The sequence below is a fragment of the Callospermophilus lateralis genome, chromosome 6 (genome assembly GCF_048772815.1).
Source record: "Callospermophilus lateralis isolate mCalLat2 chromosome 6, mCalLat2.hap1, whole genome shotgun sequence".
NCBI lineage: Eukaryota > Metazoa > Chordata > Mammalia > Rodentia > Sciuridae > Callospermophilus > Callospermophilus lateralis.
The window spans coordinates 118,390,446-118,414,078 of record NC_135310.1 but is presented as its reverse complement, the minus strand read 5'-3'; the positions used below and the strand labels follow the sequence as shown (position 1 = coordinate 118,414,078).

The following is a 23,633-nucleotide window of genomic DNA, read 5'->3' as shown; positions in this document are numbered from 1 at the left end:
CTTGGATTTTCAATTCTCTGTGGCTCATCTAAAGTTCCTTCCATTACTTTAATAGTGTGTCTTTTTTTTTTTTTTTTTTTTGGTACAGGGGATTGAACCCAGGCATGATTCACAACTGAGCTGTATCCCCAGTGCTTTTTATTTTTTATTTTGAGACATCTCACAAGTTGCTTAGGGCTTCACAAAGTTGCTGAGGCTGGCTTTGAACTTATGATCCTTCTGCCTCAGCCTCCAGAGTCACTGGTGTGCACCACTGTGCCCAGCAGTAATGTACTTTTTTTTTTTTTTTTTGGTGGTGGTGGAGGGGTATACTGGGGATTGAACTCAGGAGCACTGAGCTACATCCCCAGCACTATTTTGTTTTATTTAGAGACAGGGTCTCACTGGCTTAATGCCTCTCTTTGACTCAGGCTGGCTTTGTACTCCCAATCCTCCTGCCTCAGTCTCTTGAGCTGCTAGGATTAAAGATGTGTATCACCGCGCCGGGCCATAGTAATGTACTTCTTCATAAAATGTGAAGAAAGTTGGGCATGGTAGTGCATGCCTATAATCCCAGCAGTTTGGGAGGCTGAGGCAGGAGCCAGCCTCAGCAATTTAGCGAGGCCCTAAGCACCTCAGGGAGTCCCTGGCTTTAAATGAAACATAAAAGAAGGCTGATGAGTAGCTCAGTGGTTAAGTGCCCCTGGGTTCAGTTTCCAGTACCAAAACAAAACAAAACAAAAAGGAGACAATACAGAAAAGAGACATTTCTGACCCTAGGTGGTGGCTCCAGTTCATCACAGTTGCAGGAACACCTACACATAGGATTTTCATGACGGCGGGATTCATGTTGAGTAAACAGCATGAAAATCTCTTCTTCTTTAAGAGGCACCCTTACCATACCTACCTGAAAGACAGAAAAGGATTCTCATACAGAGGGTAAAGGATGGAAAGAAATGTGAAAGGGTGGGAGAGATTTGCTTGAAGGCCAGCAGAGCCAATGGAGAAAGGTGGGGAGCAGAGGGGTTAGTTACCTCCTTTAACAGCTTGTTTTTTAGGTGGTGCACATTTACAAATGTAATGGAGTTGCAGCACTGGAAAATTTTCACCCCAGGGATAGTTGTAATCTGCCAAGGCAAAATGTGATGTTGAAGGAAATTTCTCAATTATTTCATGCAACAAGAATAATTCATCTTTAGGGGCTGGGGTTGTGGCTCAGCGGTAGAGCACTTGCCTAGCATGTGCAAGGCCCTGGGTTCCATCCTCAACACCACATAAAAATAGATAAATAAAAGTATTGTGTCCAACTATAACTAAAAAATAAAATTAAAAAAGAATAATTCATCTTTAGAACCTTCAGGAGAATCCATATGCAAGAACCAGAAAGTTCTTTTCTCCCATTTCCATCCCTGATTCCCCCCACCTCCATTTCTCACTCCTCTCTTGATCTTGGTCTTCCTCTCCTTAAAATTCATTCAAAAGTGATTCTTAGCTGGCTGCAGCATGAGAAGGGTTCACCCACCTCTGCCCCTTGTTCATTGCTTCCCCATCCTTTGTGAGTGTGTATCTGCAGAGCAGCTGACATTGGCAAAAGGGCTTTTGTAGAGAAACTAAGCACTAGGCTTGATGTACCCCATCCCCTGGGGCAAGAAATGGCTGCTTTGTCTTCTTACCTCCCGATAGTCATTGATGCTTCTGTAAATGTTGGTGTTAGGGATCTGACCCAGGATGAGAATCTTAGTTCTGAAAGGAAATGCACTTGCCTTTAGGTCAAGGTGGCTTTACCTTGCTAACCTCCTATTACCTGAGACCAAGTACCTGTGTGAACGAAGAGTGGCGATGAAGAAAGCAAAAACTATCGAAATAAGTAGTCCAATGTCCAATCCCAGGAAAATCGAAGATAAGAATGTAAAGATCCAGACAACCTTGTGGAAAAGGGGTTGAAGGGAAAGGGAGATCATGAAAACTCAAAAAATCAAGAACATACCAGTCCCACCTCTCAAATGACCTCCACCTTCTCCCTTCCACACCTGGGGCGCAGGGACTGGGGTCAAATCTCCAACTGTGGGCCCTCAAGGCTGCCTGAAAGTCAATTCACTCTTGAAATTTCTGTTTCCTCAGGTGCAAAATAGTGATAAAGATCTCTATTTTATAGGCTTTGTTGGGATTAGAAATCCCATCTGTCTAGCAAACTGCAACGACTTATCCCAGGGTAATAGTTATTTTAAGAACTATAAGAGTTACTGCAAAATTTTAACACCTTTTTCAAGTCCCTACCTGACCACCTTCATCTCCACAGGGAAAAAAAAATAAGCTGAAATTCTCTTACCTATTTCCTTCCCCCACCCCGCTGTCACTCGTCAGTATCTGCACTCAACTCTTGCTTGTCCTCTCTCGTCAGGTGGGAATACTAGCCCTCCTCCTGGACTAGAAACTCCATCTGTGCACTGAAACACATCCCCCTGAGCCTCTCAGGGATCCAGCTCCCAAAATTGCCCCTCTCTCTATTTCTCTGCCTCTACTGGGTCCTCCTCCTGTCATCACACTCTGCCCCTCATCTTTTCTTTCTTGCTCTCTGGTTTGTGCCCCAGCTGACATTCTGTCTGGTAAGATACCTCCTTCTCTTATTAAGACTTTTTTTTTTTAATTGTAGATGGACACAATACCTTTATTTATTTATTCGTGGTGCTGAGGATTGAACCCAGTGCCTCCAAGTGCTAGACAAGTGCTCTATCACTGAGCTACAACCCCAGCCTTAAAACTTGTATCTCTTATCCAGGAAGATATTTATATTAACTGGACTAAAAGTCATTCGAATACGCAATGGACCACAAACCCTCTTTACTAGGTCTGTGTGTAACTGTAGCCACTTCATCAATCCCTTTCATTTAATTTTGCATAGTTGGAATAAGGACTCCATGTTTTCATGTACCAATAGCTTTGACTCTCCTTCTTAAAGGAAAAATAGAGTGCAAGGGAGAGTGCAAGGGCTAGGTGCAGTGGCACACGCCTGTGATCCCAGTGACCTGGGAGGCTGAGGCAGGAGGATTGCAAGTACAAGGCCAGCCTCAGCAGCTCAGCGAGATCTTGTTTCAAAATAAAAAATAAAAAGGGCTGGGGGAGCAGCTCAGTGATAAACCACCCTGGGGTTCAACTAGAATACAAGGCACTAGAGTTGCTGTGTTCTTCATATCCATGACCCATCTCTTATGTTCATTCTCTCTCTAACCTTCCCCTCTCCCTTCCCTTGCTCAGCCAGGGCATCTACACTCACAAAGTCATATTGGTTCTGCTTCCATAGACTGGGTAGGTTGTAAATGGTTTCAAGGTAGGGCAGTACGTTGCTCAGAACAACTCCAGCCAGCACAGCCTGTGGGGAAAAGATAAACCCAGCTTCATTTCCCTTCAGTGGGTGGATGGGTGGAGCTCCCACCCCTACAAAGGAACCACAAGACCAGCCTTGCCACTCAGAAATATTTTATGTTGATATTTCATATGAATACCATATATGTGTTCCAACTCTTGGGTCAGCCCAATTAAATATTCTCCACATCTTTCTCTACTCTCCTTTATGATTTGTCAGACATTGAGGCAAGGTCAGGCCAAGCTCAAGGCCTGATAGATTCAGGCAGTAAAGCTACAAAGGACCCCTTTTAGTTTCAGAGAGTTTATTACTCACAGAGACAGAGGAAGAGTAGCCAAAGGTAACATCAGTGTTGTCACTGTGGTGACACCAGGACCTATGGGGAAGCTGGCTTCTTTGGCTACTTGGCCTTATCTCATTTGCTTGACAAATCTGTCACTCATATCATCTAGAAAACATCATCTAGAAACCATTCTCAAATGGGATGATAAATCGAGAGAACTTCCACTCAGAGAAATTCTAAAATCATGTGTTTCTATTCAAGTTTAATCATCATGATATGCTGTCATTATCTTACTAATTAGATCTTTTTTTTTTTTTTTTTTTTTTTTTACAGTGCTGGGGATTGAACCCAGGACCTTATGCATGCAAGGCAAGCACTCTACCAACTGAGCTATATCCCCAGCCCCAAGATACCATTTTTTATCAATCAAGTTAAAGTAGCAAATTAAAAACATTGATAACACCCCATATATATGGTTGTTGAGTATAAAAGGACACTACCCTTTTGGGAAATCATTTGGCAACAGATCAAGACACAATGATACACTGTCATGTAGAAATTTTGGAATATTGTGCTCTAGATTTTAAAAAAATCAACAATACAAAATTGTATGTAGAGTTAGGTTGCAGCTATGCAAAGTAATATCTGTTCACAGAAAAATAATGCCTGGTTTGCCAGGCATAGTTGTGCATGCCTGTAATTCCAGTGACTCCTGACGCTGAGGCAGGGGGAATCTCAAGTTCAAGGCCAGTCTCAGCAACTTGACAAGACCCTTAGCAACTTAGAGATACCATGTCTCACAGTAAAAAATGATTTTAAAAAGGGGGGCTGGGGATGTAGCTTAGCAATAAAGCATCAATAACAACAACAAAAAAATAAGGTTGGTTAAATATATGACAAAATGTTAATGGTTTATTTGTAATTATTGGTGACAGGTGACATTTTTACCTATTGTGTTTTCCAAGATTTTTAAAATGAGACTACTTTTCTAATAGGAAGAATATTCCCTATATTTTGGAAAATTAAGATTTATACTTATAAGGATATAAAAATTATTGGGGCTGTAAAGGAGAATATAACATACTTTAAGATAATTTTCTCCGTATGTTCACAAAGTCCCTGAGTTGGTTAAACATTTCTTAGGCTTTTTCTAATTCCCATCTCTTCAATAAACTCTGCCTGGGAATGAGAGCCTATTCTACCACTAGGAATGGCTGGGCCCTAGCTTGCTTTGGCTTTCTGAGGTATGGTTCTTTTCCACCATACCACCTTCTTTCCGGTCAAGAATTTCCAAACTCTCAACAATTTGCAGAGGGATGGTGGGAAGGAAAAGAAATTTAACTTCATCAGAGATTTGTATAAGTTTTGACTTGAGGCAGACGGCATGGAGAGGAAAAAAATCTCAGAAAAAAATATAGAACAAAAACTTTTACCTTTGTAAACAGTAAGGTAAAACATGTTCATTTTGTTAAAAAAAAAAAAAGAATTACACTCCTTCATCATTTCCATTATCAAAGAGAGAACCATTTTTAACATTTTGGCGTGTTCTATATATTTTTTTTCACACAAAATTGGAAATTACATTGAAATGTACTATTTTGTATAATGCTTTTCCAAGTTTATGTTGGTCTTTTGGTAACTAGTTGAGATGCTAGCCATGAGGCTCCTCTAATGATTCTAATAAGGATTTTACGAAGAGCCATCTGCAGTCTTTTAAGGAAAGAAGAAATGATCCATAGTTTAATACCTGTACAACTTCATTGTTATAATAGTTCATATATTTCATTCATCAGATTGTATTCACATCTTCTCACTCAGAAATGTGCTAACAAGATAAAGTAAGAATGGGGCTGAGGCTGTAGCTCAGTGGTAGAGCACTTGCCTTACATGTGGGAGGAACTAGGTTGGATCCTCAGCACCACATAGAAATAAATAAAGGTATGTGTCCCTCTAGAAAAATACTTTAAAAGAAGATTCAGTGAGGGCTGGGATATAGCTCAATTGGAAGAGTGTTTGCTTCGAATGCACAAGGCCCTGGATTCAACATCCAGCACCACACACACACACACACACACACACACACACACACATGCACGCACAATAAGAATAATGTGGTGCAACATAGCCAACCAAAAGTGAAGGATATCCTAGCTCCAACAAATTTATAATAAAGGAGTGCTACCTACTTTTATTACTACCCTTCAGTGAATTCTGACAGTTTTTATTTGTTTGGAATTTTAATATTCTGCTTCTTTTAGCAGTAAAGAAAAAATACAACTGCTCAGAGTAAATTGATGAGTTACCCTTCTAAAACAGACTCCAGCAGTTACAACACAGAAGATGCTGGGTAAACTGAGTTCTGGAGAGGACTTCTGCTGCGAATTAGAGAACAGCTTCTGTGTTTTAAGCACAAGCTTATTAATCTCACCCTCCTTGAGAAGATACCATGCTTGGGCTCCAAGATCCTTGAGTTACAAGAGCAGAAGACAGCAGCAACCTTGTGGTGGACCTGCTTTAATGATACCTGACACCAGGTAGAGGTAGTGTTGAAGAAGATGGGGATGACATCTACAATCACTCCAGCTTTGGGGACGGCCACCTCAGGGTAATGAAGCTGCTACACCAGGAAGGAGACCTTCCCTCACCTCCCTAAGTATGTTATACAATGGCTTAAGGGAACATGAAGACATAGATCTATATTGTTTATCAATACAGAAAACTGAGCAAGGATCTATATTGTAACTTAGAGCAAGTTGAGTACAAACAATGATTAACACAACTGGCATCTTTAAGGTAAACAGTCTTATCCAAAGAGAAGAAATGGCACATTCATATCCAGAAGCATTCTAGTTGGACAGAGTTAAAACTCAACTATCAGGCCATCTTCGAGTGTTATGAATTAACCAAGAGGCAATGTGGCAGCAATGGGAGGATTGTGTTCACACAGAAGGCAGATCAAGGCCTTCTGGAAAACAGATGGCATGAGCTTCCAAGCCTGCACAGTGAGTTTCCAAGCCCGTACTGGTAACGGGGGTCTGGCATCTGAAGTCTATGTTAGTCATTTTTTACTGATTCCTTATTTACAAAGCTTATTTTATAACTTAAGCAATAACAAGATAAGAATGATAATAACAATAATGTTTCTTGAGTGCTTACTATTACCCCAACACTATCTTCTTTTAAATATATATAAACACACTTCAGTATATCTCATATACAAATATACAAATATATCTCATATTATTTCATTTAACTCCAACTGTATGATGCTATTATTTTAAAGAAAAAGGGCAAGAGCTTGGTCAGGGCAACCTCTGGGGATAAGCTGCATGCAATTATCCATGCAAAAATGCCCCACCAGGATGCAAACCAGACATTCTATCTTTTTTGTTTAAACTTAGTTATTTGATAAGTTCTACTTACATTTGGCAGTTCATAGAAAAACTGTGCCGCCTTCATCATCAGGAGCAGCATCACACCTGCGCCTACCAGAGATGCAAACTGAGGAAACAGAGCCAGTTGGAGAGAAACCATCAGGAACATATCGGTCCCTGTCTGCATATGTGGCCTTCTGTAAGAAGCATGCCATTTTTTTCTTCAAAGGAGTTGGGCTTAGAATAAGTGCAATTTTGTGGAGCTGACATTTTCAGTTCTTTTCAAGTATTAAACACAGGAGGCACTCAATAGGTACTTGTGGAATGAATGTGTGAATGCTATCTGAAAGGTCCTAAATTTTCCTGAGCATTTGAATCCTTATTGTCCCAGCTCTGTGCTACGTTATCTGAAGTCTCCTAAACTATATCATGCATTTCTTCAAGACTGTAATTTCTCCTTGCATAATATATAAAACCCCCAGTAGGTCAGGCATGGTGGTGCACACCTGTAATCCCAGCACCTTGGGAGGCTGAGGCAGGAGAATTCCGGGTTTAAAGCCAGCCTCAGCAACTTGGTGAGGCTCTAAATACTCAGTGAGACCCTGTCTCAAGATAAAAAATTTAAAAAAGGGGCTGAGGATGTAGCAGAGTGGTTAAGCATCCTGGGTTCAATCCCCAGTATGAAAAGAAAAAGAAAATGAAAACACTAGACTCCTTCCTAATAGCTCTAGAATCCCAACCATTCTACTTTCCACGTAGATAATTAGATCACCCCTCACTCTCCTGTGTGGAGCTTGAAAACTTCCTATCTAACAGTTTCAATGGTGCTTCACCTTGGAAAATACAGTGATGATCACTTTTCATGTTCTGGCTTCAATTTCTCTCTCCTTCAATCAAAAAGGTTACCATCATGAGTCAAGTCTATATAAAACTACTCTGGGTCCTATCCCAGTCCTATCTCTGGGCTTGGTAAACAGAGATGCTCACTCATCAAATGAAGCCGAGGAACACAATTCCCTTTATAACCCAAGGCTCTCTGGATATAAGTCTTGAACTCATGACATTCCCTATTGGCAAATTCCCATTTTTAAGCCTCTAGTTGAAAAAAAATAATACAAAGCAGTGTCTTTTCCCACCGTGATGGGGAATGGAGTTGCAGTAAGGTAAAACTGTAAGCACAAGTTAAAACAATGGCCTGTATAACCAAGAACTGAGAGAGTCCCTCAAATCTAATCCTTTAAAGGGATATTATATATATATATATATATATATATATATATATATATATATATAAATTTGTTGATAGACTTTAATTTATACATGGTTATCACAGGCCTGTGTCCTATATCGTTCTTCCCCACCCAGGGGTCACAGTTAAAGTGAGCAGCATAGGGCTGGGATTGTGGCTCAGTGGTAGAGCACTCACCTAGCATGTGCAAGGCCCTGGGTTCCATCTTCAGGACCATATAAAAATAAATAAAATAAAAAGATATTTTGTCCAACTACAGCTAAAAATAAAATTAAAACAAAAAAGTGAGCAGCAAAACATGGAAAAGCAGAACCACAAGACAGTCGTGTAGGAAGAAGGATCAGGAAAATGAATTGCTGTTCCCGATCTTTTTTTTTTTTTAATATTTATTTTTTAGTTTTTCGGTGGACACAACATCTTTATTTTGTTTTTATGTGGTGCTGAGGATGCAACCCAGCGCCCCGCGAATGTCAGGCAAGCTCGCTACCGCTTGAGCCACATCCCCAGCCCATGCTGTTCCTGATCTTCAGAAAGCTCTAACAGTGAACACTTTATATGCTACAAAACTACACTAGGTAATCAACCTCCTAAGCCCCTCCAGTCAATCCTCAGGTCAACCAGTTGCTGAATATGATTTATTGCTGTAGCAGTAAAAAACTAATTTGATTAAAATAGGAAAGTATATCAGGTTTTTTCTTGCCTCCCATTTCTTTTCTCCAAAATTCTTCTGATTATTTGTTCTTCTTTTCTTTTTTGGTTGAACCCAGGGCTGCTTAAACACTGAGCCACACCCCCAGCCCTTTTTATTTCTGATTTTGAGACAGGGCCTTGCTAAATTACTGAGGCTAACTTTGAAATTGTGATCCTCCTGCCTCAGACTCCTGAGCTGCTGGGATTACAAGTGTATGCCGCTGTTCCTAGCTCTGATTATTTATTCTTATTGTTTTTCAGACAGGCAGATGCCAAAATAAACTGTATAAAAACCTAGATTGAAATAAGCACAAGCAGAATCTTGAGTACCATAAAATTAACTGCTCTGAGACATTTGGAAGGCCTGTGATAACTGTGTGTCCTCCTTAGTGGTACATTCAAAAGAATGGGATTTGGGGTCAGAGGACCAGCCTTGGTGGCATTGTGCCTCAGGAAGGTGCTCAATGACTCTCAGAATCTTGGACAGCAAGCACTATTAAAGTTCACATCTTCTGTATATTTTGCTTTTCTGTTCCAATTTTACACCACTCTTCCAGGCTTATCTCTAGTGATTTGAAGCAATGGGATCAGGACAGCAGGTTGCTGACCACAGGCCTGGGCACTAGGGACTGGGGAGCTATCATTTTTTAACATCTCGTAAGTGACAGACACTGTGGTTGACACTATTAGCATCTAATTTTATTCTCACAACTGAAAGGTTGCTTTTATCTCCATTTTATGAATGAGGATGAGAGCCTCAAAGAGTAAAAGTCATCCGCCCAAGATCACACACATCTAGGAAGCACCGAGTCTGGTTCCTACACCCCGACCATCTGATTCCAAAATCTAGGCTCTCACCCTTGCTTCATTTGCTTCTTCCCTTAAAAAGAACACAACTAATACAACTATTCTCTTTCTTTTGTAATAACTTAGTTTTACCATGTTCTGGGAGCCTGGGGACAAGGCAAGAAAGCCAGTCCTTGGAAAGTAGGGAAGAAGGATAGGCACATGGAGACCAGGGAAGCACAGTAGTCGGAACTGGCAGATGCCAAAATAAACTGTATGAAAACCTAGATTTTTATACAGAACAGAAAGATAAGTGGGAGACACTCTAACTGGCCACAGACCTGGGGCTCATCTCATCCTCTCTGCCATGGGCCAGGCCTTCCCACACCTCAGGTTGAGGCCGTGGCTGGGAGGACCAGTAGGTTTTGCTTTTTGTTATATGACAGTGGAGGAAAATGGGTTTTAGACAGGGAAATAATAAAGTGAAATGTGATCATAGACTCAGTTTGAATTTATGCCAGATAAAAACTAAAAATAAAATAATCAATGGCAGGCCATTTGGGGGACATTCAGAGCCAGCCCCCAGATTTCTCAGGCAGAGTGAATAAAAAACTCCCAGAGGGAAGGAATAGAGAGAACACCCGCAGCTGTGTGAAGACAGAGTCTTGGGGGGGGGGGTGGTCTTTTCCAGTCCAGACTAGAAATTCCTGGTGGAATTGGACAGCTCCAATGTGTACAGACAGGGCCCACAACTTCTCTACTTGAGCCAGCAAGCTGAACTGGGCATATCAGGGAAGTGTTCACTAGCATCCCTAGGGACACACTTCCCTACAGAGGGCCACCACAGTGCAGTGAGAGATGCCACTCAGAGGAAATGTGCCACACAGATCAACAGGCAGCAGCAGAAAACAGAGCCACAAGCTGCCTGCTAAAATGGTAAAATGGACTGGCTCAGAGATTGGAAATTCCATCATCTTCTGCCAAAGTTCTTACAAAGCTTGGCTTCTCTGTTCCTCAAATGTGTGCAGTCAGCAAATCTATTCTTTCCCCAGCCCACCACATATAGATTTCCTGCTTGTAAGACAAGGTTGAGGTTGACCCAAAGCCTGAGGTTGACCCAAAGCCCTCTTTCTTCTATTGGTGCAAATCTTAAACCACTTTTAGGACTCTGGGAAAGGTCCAATTCCTCTACCAATCTCCTTCTCATAATACTTAAGGTGCTTTTTTTGTCAATTGTGCTCAATTTGCACCTGATTTTCCTTGCACTTTGATTTAGCTGTGTATATCTTGTCTTCCCAAATTTATGGGCACTGGATAAACTAAGTATTGTCATAAAAAGTTAGTGGAACTAATCTCTGCGGTTGCCATTTCCATTTCTTCTTGTCATAAAACCCTCTCATTTTGATTCCAAAGATTTTGCATGCTTGTATAGAACATTCTTCCTTTTAACACAGCCCACGCTCCTTCTTTCTTCCTCCAGTGTGCCAGGAGGAAGCTCTATGACCACAAAACTCAGTCTGCATAAAATGATAGGATGGAGCCTTACTTGAGCCCCTTGCTCTCACCCAGCCTAATCTTCCTTCTGGCTTTCACTGATTTTCACCCAAACTTCATCTTATCTTTGCCAATGGACTATGACACTTTATCTTTCCCTATTAAAATTGAACTTCCATCCTTCTGATACATCAGGTTCTGACCACAGCTCTACCTTCTCACTATACTTGTGAGGCATGAGCTTCTCTTTGGCTTCTGGCCAGTTGTTTCACCAAATGAACCCTGACTCATTCCCTGGGTTTACCCAGGCTCCAATTCTGATAACTCCCTGCCATTTCATCACGCCACAGAACTAAGATGGGAGGCCTCTCGTACTTTCATGTTGTAACATTTATTTAGTCAGTTCAAAACTCATAAACATAGGACTTACAAAATTCCATGCCTGCAATTAGGGGGAGTTTGCTTTTAGAATCTTTTCTGTCAACTGTATCGTTCAGCTTACCAAACAATTAGTTCATTACTTCAGAATACTTGAAGAGAATCTGTCGTAGGTCATTTCCTCTTATACAGAGAGAGAATGGTCATAAATTCCTAGGCTCTCCTAGATAAACACCTGACTCTCTCTCAGGAAACCCCCTTGCCATGCATGCCCTTTGAGGAAGCCAGGAAAATGTTTCATTTGTAGTATTGCTTTTCCAAACAATGTATGAGAATACATTCTCTATAGGGAAAAAAATTAATAATTGATGGTAAGTTTATCTGAAATATTGTTGTTCTTCTAGTATATTATGTGCAAAATGGGTTTCTGTGGGATAATATATAAAATCTCTTATGTATAATAATATTTCCATAGAAAATGACTTTCAAATTCCACATTGACCAATAACTTTTAAAACAAAATCTGTACAGGAATTAAGGCAAGTGTAGAATCCAAATTCTTCCAAGATGTCTTCCCCATCAAGTAAAACATCAAGACAAAATGAAGTCCACATAGTCCTATTCTATGAATATCCATATGAATCGACACAAGTAGAGATAAAATTCTTTTTAAACATACCTGTTGTCTTCCTCCAGCTTTATCTTGGATAATAGTCCTGGCAATAGCAGCAGAATATACATAAGATTTGAAGAATGAACTGACAATATTGCAAAGGCCAATGGCTATTAGATCCTGTAAAGAAATGCAGAAACTTAAAGCCTACTTTTTGTTAAAAACTGTGGGAAAATATATAAAATCTCAAAAAATTTGATAAAAAAACTAATACAACTTGTTTTATTTTGTTTATTCAGCTATTTATTTATTTTGGGATGTTATGGATTAAACCCAGTACCCCACATGTGCTAGGCAGGTGCTCTAACACTGAGCCACATCCTCAGTCCACTAATTTTGATTTTGAGCAAAAAGCATGCTCTTTATTTCTTGAGTCTGAAGAGAGGTTGTTTATATTGTTTCAAACAACAGATGGAAATATTCTTAGAAAGGACAAAAGGAAACAAGCAAATATGATTATCTAGATTAAATTGCATCTTCATTTTAGCTAGTTATCAGGAAAACTCTTTTTCAAGGTCATGAAATGAGGCCTTTTCCTTTTTATCCTCTTTCATGTGATTGCCAGGACTTTGAATGATAGGGAGACTAGCAGTGCTATTCTTCTCCCTTCTTTCTATACTACCTAAATGTCAAACTGGGAAAATGCTTTCTTCCCAAATAGTTCCAGGGGAAGGACCAAACTCAGAGTAGTAGGAGAGTTTCCCTAAAAATAAATAAATAAATAAATAGGCCAAAAGACGAAGAGGCCAACTTAATTACATATATTGGTAGTGAGTTTTGCATGTTATATTCCACAGCATTTCTTTTTAATTTAATTTATTTTTTTTAGTTATAGATGGACACAATACCTTTATTGTTTATTTATTTTTACATGGTGCTGAGGATCGAACTCAGGGCCTTACATGCGTGAGGCAAGCGCTGTACCACTGAGCCACAACCCCAGCCCTCCACAGCATTTCTTATCACGCCTCAGTGTGTGGTTAGCTTCTAAGGACAGGGTGGACAGAAAGATAAAATTAACATGAGAGGAACTCTGCTGGCCGAGCAAAGAGATGCCACATGTCATCTTCTTGTCTCTGCACCATATCTGTTCCTGTGGAACAACACTCATGTTAAATTTCAAGTGGCTTCAAAGTTAAATATTCCTCACTTCTCAAAAACTCTTTTGTGACTTCAGTCCAAAATTATAGTCCGAGTGACTCTTTGGTTAAAGAATCTAGCCTTCACGTTGGCAGGTGGCTCAGATTAGAGAGAAGACTTACAGGTCAGAAAAAGCAATGGTCTTCTCACCTGATTGGAGTTGATTCTGTAGTTGTGGAGACCAGCAATCTTCTTGCCCAGAAATATAACCATAAAGGAGCTCACAATAGATAAGGATATAGCTGGTAAAATAAGTCTAGAAAAAAAGTTGCCGAAATTTGGTAGTGAAGGAAACAGGAAGCTGAAACAAAATAGTGGAATTATTCCTGGATAGCAGGTGTGCTTTACTGGCACTCCCGCCATTTCATCCTTCTCCTCCAGGGCTGGCCCAGTGTTCCTCCCCTTCTAACCAAGAATATAGAAGAAGTAGAGCAACTGAGGCAGCAGCTTGCCAAAACTGCCAGCAAATCAAGCCAAGTTACAAATCCATCAAGAGAGCATATTAAGCTGTCTTCTAATTCCAAGTTTCTGCTATTTGATGATAGCAATGATCGGGACAGTCAAAATCACAGAACTCTACTCTTGATACTGTACCCATGAGTAGACCATTGGTAGATATGACATCAAGATGTTTAGAGCTGAAAGGCCCAATGACTTCCCTTTTAGTCACACTTGCATTCTTCAGGGTATAATTTTAGTCATTGTCCTTTGTATAAATGGGTTCCCATTCCTACCCATGCTTTCCCTCCTGTAGTTTTGAGGTCAACAAACCCATTTATAATACTCTAGCTCTAGAGTATTATATCCATTTTGCTGATAATCATTGTTATCTATTTCTACAAATTCAATACAGTCTATTTTTACCAAGATCCTATCATAACAAACATTGCCAAACACATTTAAACCAAGGCCAAAACTTCTTTCCATTGTTAACTCCTGTTCCATTGTTAACTGGGAAACTCTTGTTTAACGCAATAAACTTTCTTCTATCAGTATTACCCATCAGATCACTATCCAAAGAATTGAGGAACATCCTGATTCTCAAAGGAATCAATGCTTGTCTATTCATGCATGTCTATTCATATCTATTCATGTTTTGTAATTTTACCTTGCTGTCCAGAGTATCTGTGAAGTCAGCTTGTGTGGTCAATTTTTGCAATAGTATAGATCAAACCCAGAACTTGTGTACACTAGCCAAATACTGAGTTATACCCTCAGCCCTTTTTATTTTCTTTTGTAACAGGGTCTCCCTAAGTTGCTGAGGCTGGCCTTGATCTCATAATTCTCCTGCCTTAGCCTCCTAAGTAGATGAGATTTCAGGTGAGTGCCACTGTATCCAGCTCTGTGCACTCAATTTTAAATTGTCACTTCCTGGGTCCTGTGTTCTTAGGATCATTCACAAACTTTGATGTTCTATATTTATAGTAGAAAATTTTGAAATAGTCACAAAAGAAAGAAGAATGGTATAATGAGCCCTCCTATACCCATCACCTACCTTCAACATATAATTCATGACCAATCTTATTTCATCTGTACCACTATCCACTGCCTATTGCAAGATAAATTTGAAGAAAATTCTAGGCATTTTATCATTTCAATTGTAAATATTTCTGTGTACCTCCCTAAAAAAATAATTCAACAAAAATTATACTGTCTTAATATTATCAAATAACCAATTAATTTTGAAGCTTTCCCAAATATCTTACAAACATATATTTTATAATTTGTTAAAATTAGAATCCAAATAAGGTCAATGCATTGCAACTGGTTGCTGTGTCTGTTAAATCTCTCTATGATTTTTCCCATCATCCTAGATACAGGACATCTATGAAAACTTAAAGTGATCAACAAATATCCCACTTATGGTAACTTTGAAGTAATCACTGTTTTTAGAGATCTATTTTTGAGATAAGAGGTGAATGATTAGAAAGTGTTAAAAAAGTCTATATAAATAGATATAAAGGCTATATAAATAGATATAAAGGCTATATAAGCTCTAGAGTATTATTTCCAAACTATTTTAATGCACCTGTATTTGTGTGTGTTGTGTGTTGTGTGTGTGTGTGTGTGTGTGTGTGTGTGGTGCTGGGGATAAAACCCAGGGCTTTATGCATGCGGGGCAAGCACTCTACCAACTGAGCTATATCCCCAGCCCTACACTATGTCAATTTCATTGAAATATGTACATAATTGATAACTTGGGACTTCATGGGTTAATTGCCTCTCTATATCTTTTTCTTTTCTTCCTCAAATTTTTTTGTTTATTGGTTAAAGAAACCTGCTATTCCATCCTACTGTGTTTCCTACCATCCCTGTGTTGCAATTAAGATGTTCCTCTGTTCCTTGTATTTTCTATAAATTGGTAGTTAGCCCTTCAGGTTTGGCCAGACGATTTTTTTTTTTTTTTAAGGAAAAATGCTTCATAAGTGGTGGTATTTATTTCCATTAGGAGGTAAAAAACAAAACAAAAAAAACAACTGTTTTTTTTCAATGTTGGCAGATGATATGCTGATATCCCTTAATGGTAATATTCCATAATTCTAAATTTATAATTCCTTCTCCCTTTATTAGCTGGACTACTTCTATAAAGTTAAATGTCTTATTATAAACTGTCTGGATGTTCCAAAGAGCAATTCTTACAGGAAAGGCACAATAAATGCCTGATTTTTCTCTTTTATTTTAGAATTTTTGAAAGAATGAGTTGGTTCCCTAGCAACTTCCAAAGGTGAAAAAATAAGTTTATTTATTTAGAATTTTTACATAGTAATGATTTTAAACACATTTGATGTCTTTGGCCAATTAAAACCTCAAAATAATCTATGGATTCAGTGCAATCATATTAAATTCCCATTGGCCCCTTTTGCAGAAATGGAGATGCCAACCCTAAAATTCACATGAAATTGCAAGGACCCTGAAAGCCAAAGTGATTTAGAAAATGAAGGAATAAGCAAGAGGACTTGCATTTCTTAATTTCAAAACTTTCTACAAACAACCTATAACAATCAAGACTGTCTTCCCTTAGGAAGTGATGAGTGAAACAGAATTGAGAGTTTAGCAATAAACCCAAATGATGTTGGGATAACAGGGTACTCACATGCAAAAGAATGAAGTTAGACCCCTACTGCACAACATATACTTTTTTAATGCTTTTTAAAATTAAAAAAAAAAATTAAAATCCCTTTTTAACTCAAAAGGATTAAACACCTAAATTTAAAAGCTAAAATCATATGACTCTCAGAGGAAAAGTGAGAGACATATCTTCAAGACCTTATATCAGTACAAGTGATGAAAATAAATAAATGGAACTTCATCAAAGCTGAAAAATTTTATGCTTAAAAGTACCAGTAAAAGGAAAAAACAACTTACAGAATGGAAGAAAATACTTGCAAATCAAATATCTAGTAAAGCTATGGTGTCCAGAATACGGGAAGAACCTTTACAAATCAACAACAAAGAGACAAGCAACCCAATTAAAAATAGTCAAAGGATTCAAATAGAAATTTCTGCAAAAAAGATGTACAAATGGCTAGTAATCACGTGAAGAGATGTTAAACATCATTAGTCATTAGGGAGATGCAGGTCAAAGTCAGACTGAGTTGCCACTTCATATCTTCTAGTATAATAAGAAAAAAAAAACAAACAGAAAATAAGTATTGTGAGGATATAGAGAAATCTGAATTCTTGGGCATTGCTGATAGAAACAAAGTTGTGTAGCTACTATTGAAAACACTTTGGCAATTTCTCAACAAATTAAATACATTACCATATGACCCAGTAATTTTATTCCTAGATATATACCCAAAAGAATTGAAAGTAGATGCTCAAAAAAAAAAAAGCATGCACATAAATGTTCATAGCAGCACTATTTACAATAGCCACAAGGTAGAAATGACTGAAATGTCCATCAACTGGACATTTTGGAGATGTGTAGATTAGGGTTGGTGATACAGCTCAGTTGGTTAGAGTGTTTGCCTCACAGGTACAAGGCCCTGGGTTCAATCCCTAGCACCACAAAAAAAAAAAAAAAGAAAGAAAAGAAAACTGTGTAGATTTGTGTGATGGAATAGTATTCAGCCATGAATGGGAATGTACATGATGGATAAATCTTGCAAACATTATGCCATATGAAAGAAGCCAGACATAAAAGACCAATTGTATGATTCCATTTATATGAAATGTCTAGAATAGGGAAATCCACACAGATGGAAAGTACATAAGTGTTGATCAGGGACTCTGGGGAGGAACGATTGGAAGTGATTGCTAACAGGTATTTCTTTGGAGGGGTTGATAAGATGTTTTAAAATCAGATAGTGGTAGTGTTTCAAGAATTTATAAAAATTAACTATACAGATTTAAAAATTTTTTAATATTTATTTTTTAGTTGTAGTTGGACAAAATACCTTTATTTATTTATTTATTTTTATGTGGTGCCGAGGGTCGAACCCAGGGCCTCGCACGTGCTAGGCAAGTGCCCTGCCACTGAGCCACAACCCCAGCCCCTAACTATATACTTTTAAAGAGTTGATTTTATAGTGTGTGAGTAAGATAACAAGAGAATATTATAAAATACTTTATGCCAGTATATTTGGCAACTTAGACTAAATGGACAACTTCTTTGAATGACCAAAACTAACAAAGTAGTCTCAAGAAGAAGTAGATATCCTGAATCAGATAATTACATAATTTAATAATAGTTTTTAATAAGTAGTATATTAAAATTTGAATTATAGTTTGTTTAGGAATTGAACCCAGGGTGCTTAACCATTGAGTCACATCCCCTACCTTTTTAAAATACTTTATTAGAGACAGGGTCTTGCTGAGTTTCTAAGTGCCTCACTAATTTGCTTTTTAAGAAGCATCCCACGGTGAAAGCCCCAGGCCCAAATATCTTCACTGATAGATTCTACCAAATATTTAAGAAAGAAATAATGCCCATTTTCTTTAAGTACTGCCAGAAACTGAAAACGAGGGAACATTTTCCAAATCATTCTATAATGTCAACATACTCTGATACTAAAACCAGATGCATACTACAAAAAAAAAAAAAACTTCAGACCAATATTTCTCATGAATATAAATGCAAAAGTTCTTATTATTTCAGCAGATTAACATATTTGACAATATATGGGAACCAAATGGGGCTTATCCCCATGCAACCTTGGTCTAACATTCTAAAGTGATTTAACTGATTAAAGAAGAAAGAGAAATCTGATGATTTTGGAGGAAGCATTTAATGGATCCAAACTGGCATAATTCTTTAAACCTAATTGGGGAGCGCAAATATGCTTCATTTTTCATTCCTCTAGATTATTAAGTCAGAAAATAAATCTCCTGTTTTAGATAAGGTTTGCTATTTGAAATGTTTATTCTTTTGATTGTCTTTTATTACTTAATCAATGACTCAGTAGTTGATTTACTTCCGAAAAAATGTGTAAAGATCCAAATTGAGTAAAATGAACAATGTGTTAATCCATTTGGTAAAATTTCTTAAGATTTTTTTGTGGTATATTTTTGTACCACAACGTAAATAATAGCATATATAATAAATTTCTTATTAGTTCATGCAGTTTAAATTGCATTTTCCTTTCAGTAGACAGAATCCATTTTTAGCATTTGAGCTAAAATGTTTGTTTTGGTACAGGGGATTGAATCCAAGGGCACTTAACCACTAAGTCATATCCCCAGCCCTTTTTATTTTTTATTTTGAGACAGGGTCTCCCTGCCTTGCTAAGCTCAGAGGCTGCCTTTGAACCTGTGATCCTCTTGCCTCAGCCTCCAGAGCCACTGAGATTATAGGTGTGGGCCTCTGACCCTGACCCATTTTTAGCATCTTGAACAGCTACTTCCTCTTATCTTCCCATCTCTCACATTATTGTGTGCACAAATCTAAATTCCTATTTTTTTAATATTTTTTTTAGATGTTGATGGATCTTTATTTTATTCATTTATTTATATTTGGTGCTGAGAATCGAACCCAGTGCCTCACACATACTAGGCAAGTGCTCTACCACTAAGCCACAACCTCAGCCCCCTGAATTTCTATTTTTGAATAGCTTTTTCTTTCTAACTTTTTTTTTTTTTTGGCAGGGGTGGGGGATACTGGGGATTGAACTTAGGGGCACTCAACTATTGAGCCACATCCCCAGCCTCCCCAGCCCTATTTTGTATTTTTAGAGATAGGGTCTCACCGAGTTGCTCAGTACCTCGCTGATGCTGAGGCTGGCTTTGAACTGGCAATTCTCCTACCTCAGCCTCCTGAGTCACTGGGATCACAGTCATGTTCCACCATGCTCGGTTGAATATTTTTTTCTTTGCCATCCAACTCTGTCTACTTTACTTCCCTACTTTATAACTTCAAAGCACCTTGGTATTTCCAGGCAATAAGCTAGATAGGAACATACCTGAATGCTTAGAGGCAGATATTATAGTTTTTGTTAAATTCACCTTTTTTTTCCCTTCTTTTTTTAATTTTTTTTTTTTTTTGTAGGTGAATAGCATGCCTTTATTTTGTTTGTTTATTTTTATGTGGTGCTAAGGATCGAACCCAGTGCCTCACACATGCTAGGCAAGTGCTCTGCCACTGAACTACAGCCCCAACCCTTTTCTTCTCCTTTTTAAGAAGTTAGGTAAGAATGTTGTTGTTCCAAAGAGGTACACAGTAAGTGTAGTTTATTATTCAAATCTAATTAGTAAAGACTGAATGTTTAGTGTGTTAACAATACAAACTACTATTTTTTTCTTCCTACTATTCTCTGTGATACTCAACCCTTTTTAGCAAATTAGGTTAAAAGGGAACATGGACATGGCAGGAGCTAACTTAAATCGCTCAATGGTGCTAGTCCCTAGCAACCATGAATAAAATAAAGGCTTTAAAAACAAAGAGCAAAGTAATGCTTAAAACTAGATTTTTTTGAAATGCTGACTTGTCTGTCTATACCTTTACAAATTATGATAAAAGATAAAGAAAAATTGGCTGTGTGGCTTTTAAGTCATTAATAATAGAAGCACACTGAGTAAGAATAATAGTATGGTTATGCTCATAGACTTGGAATTAAATAGAAATGAATTCAATGGTGGCTCTTCCACTATCTTGCTGTCTTATCTTGGAAAAGTCATTTAAACTTGGTAAGACTTAGCTTCTTCCAAGATAAAGAGAAGGTAATATATACCTCACAGTGTTACTGTGAGGAGAAAATGAAATAAAATAAATAAGTGCCAATCCTCTTGTTGTTCTTATTATTTTTTCAGAGGACAGAGACTACATCTTGCTTATCTTTGTATTCCCTGGTACCTATGTGGTGTCTATTTGAAATTCTATTGAATTTCAAATGGATTTAGCCATTATCAGATTTCATTGAGAACTAGTGGAATATGAGACTAGTTCAATTTGGTTTCATCAAATTTGGCTACATTTTGTTACCCTGGAGTTGTAGCTGATATCCCTGACTCCACAGCAATCCCCACTGTCCAACTCAAGGAAATTAACAGTGTTCTTCAAAAGCCTACCTGTGAGTCAAGAAACTATAGCCAGGCATGGTGGTACACACCTGTAAACCCAGCAACTCAAAAGACTGAGTCAGGAGGATCTCGAGTTCAAAGGCACACTTAGCAAGGCCTTAAGCAACTTAATGAAACTCTGTAAATAAAAAGGACTGGGGATGTGGCTCAGTTGTTGTGCATCCCTGAATTCAATCCCTGGTACCCAAAACCAACAACAACAACAAAACCAAAACAAACAAAAAAGCCCTTCTGGTCTACTCCTTTCTTAGCTAATGCAATTCACCTGATCAAGGCTTATAAATTATTATAATTTTCTAACAGAAGCAAGAGTCACTGGTAGGAATTATAATGAAAATTAATTGTGAGTCCTTCGAATTCTATATGTCACACATTTGAAGGTAACTTTGTATCCAGATTAAGAAAACAATGTTTCTGCTGGTCACAGTAGTGCACACTTGAAATCCCAATAACCCCAGAGGCTGAGGCAGGAGGATTCCAAGTTTGAGGCTGGCTTCAGCAACTTAATGAGACCCTCAGCAACTTAGCAATACTCTGTCTCAAAACTTGTGGGCTGGGGGTGTGGCTCAGTGGTGGAGCACTTATCTGGATTCGATCTTCAGCACCACTTAAAAATAAATAAATAAAATAAAGGTGAAAAAGGGGGAGAGATTCGGGCTGGGGTTGTGGCTCAGTGGTAGAGCGCTTGCCTAGCATGTGTGAGGCCAGGCCCTGGATTTAATTCTCAGCACCACATATAAATAAATAAAATAAAGATCCATTGACAACTAAAAAAATATTTTAAAAAAAGAAAGGCTGAGATTTTTTTAAAAAAATTAAAAAAGACTAGGGATGTAGCTCAGTGGCAAAGCCATGGGTTCAATTGCCAGTACCAAAAAAAAAGAAAAGAAAAGCATAGTGCTCAACAACACAAGTTAAGTCTTAAGTGAGTGAAGGTAGAAAGCACATTTCTCTCCTGAACATGGAGTCCCAGAAGAGAGGCTGGAAAAACAGAGGTACCGCTTATCCACCTTTGAGAGTCAATCTGACAGGTATGGAGGTTGAGAAGACTTGCAATACCTATGGAAACAAATGTGAGTCTCTGGGCATTCAACAGGTTGATTGGGTGAGGGGATCAGCTCAACCATGAGAGACAGAGACCCACCTGAGAAAGAACAAAGAGTCGTCCTAACCCTCTTCAGCTCATGAACCTCAGTATTCTAAAATGAGTCTGACCATGGTCATATACTATTTGTAGAAAATATCATTAAGACTGTGTGGCCAGAGGGTATCAGAAAAGGGAAAGTAGTCCTGAAGAGTAGAATTACTAACCTATATGGAATGATCTCAATGAAGTTACGGCTGGTTTCTGTGACCAGGTTTATCTTGTGAGCAAGTACAGTGAAGCCAAGAATCTGCAGGGAGTTAAAAAAAAAAAAAAAAAAAAAAGCATAAGATTATTTAAAGATCATGCATTGTTTCCAGTATCAGAGATGTTCATAGCCTCTAGCAGGGCAGGAAAAGAAGCAAGTGAAGTCTCTGCACAAGAACTAGATGGAGGCCTCAGTGGGACAGGGAAGGCAGAGGTCCTTCCTGATTCTTTTGATTCTCTAAAAATCCTTTTCACATTGTAGCCAAATCAAGGTCAGCCTTGATCTCTGACACAATTATGGGAACAAATGGATGCCATGGACTTAAATTTATCTCTCCCACCACCTTTAAATGACTACAGCAATATGAACATGTTGTCAGATAGTGGCTGTATCAAGGTCTCACTTTTTAAAAGTTTTCACATCCAGGTTTATTGTGCTAAGGTAAGTCTTTTAAGGAATTGTTGAAGTATATTAGTGAGAATTGAATGTCAAACCCTTAATAATAGAAAGCAGCATTTGATAGCGTCAAGAAGAATGTCTTTAGCAAAGTAATGATCTGTTTTCTCCCCCACCCCCAAACTTGTTGTAAAAACTGCAGTTCTCTCTTTAGTCCCCAACTTTCAACTAGAGGGAAAATAGACAATCTAGTAGGCCATATACCTCATGGTAAAGGTTTCACATCAAAGCAAAATAAACCAGAGAGGAGGAACCTCAATGCTCAGGTTTTGTTTGTTGGTGAGATGGAACCCAGGGCCTCAGGCATGCTAAGTACCAAGTTTTAAGATAATAATTACATTGTTGCTTTATTCTATTCTCTCTCTCAACACATAATTCTTTTTCCCAGCATCTGCTCCAAGAGTTCAACCTGACACAGAGCAGGGCAGCAGTTGGCTTATCTGTGATGCTATGATCTAATGAAATGTCCGGGGACGACAACTGGGAAATGTAGGGGGCATGTGGATATTTGGTGAACTTTGTGTCTCTACCACGGAACATTACTTAAGGGGAAAATAATTCTCAGGGACGGCAATCTCAATGTGAGAAATGCTGACTTTAAAATCTGGAGCTTTAATTCTGAAAATATCTTCTTCACAGTAGAAATGTTAATTTATAACTACAAAAGATAAATCTTCATTACAAATTTAAAGAAAGAAACAAGCCACCTTTTCATTGGACAGCAGTAACCCCCCAGCTCTGCTATTTACTAGTCACATGGATCAGGCAAAATCAAGATCCCATCTACCCCATTTTCTTTACTGTTGTATTGTATAAATGAAAGAAGGCTGAATAACACTGTGGTTGCAACTATATCAAAATAGAAACAAAATTTCTGCATAGAAAATGGGAAAATTG

General features: G+C 38.4%; 1 protein-coding gene across 1 annotated transcript in view; it reads right to left on the bottom strand.

Annotated features, from left to right (window-relative positions):
* The window catches only part of Slc26a8 (solute carrier family 26 member 8), a 62,658-nt gene that overhangs the window by 16,228 nt on the left and 22,797 nt on the right, over window positions 1-23,633 (bottom strand). The window contains exons 7-15 of the mRNA XM_076859523.1: window positions 22,240-22,322; window positions 13,561-13,711; window positions 12,277-12,390; window positions 7,050-7,127; window positions 3,254-3,349; window positions 1,798-1,904; window positions 1,653-1,722; window positions 1,014-1,106; window positions 755-886 (exon numbers count right to left, since the gene is read on the bottom strand). Of these exons, the coding sequence (XP_076715638.1) occupies window positions 755-886; window positions 1,014-1,106; window positions 1,653-1,722; window positions 1,798-1,904; window positions 3,254-3,349; window positions 7,050-7,127; window positions 12,277-12,390; window positions 13,561-13,711; window positions 22,240-22,322 (924 nt within the window). The remainder of the gene's footprint in view (window positions 1-754; window positions 887-1,013; window positions 1,107-1,652; window positions 1,723-1,797; window positions 1,905-3,253; window positions 3,350-7,049; window positions 7,128-12,276; window positions 12,391-13,560; window positions 13,712-22,239; window positions 22,323-23,633) is intronic.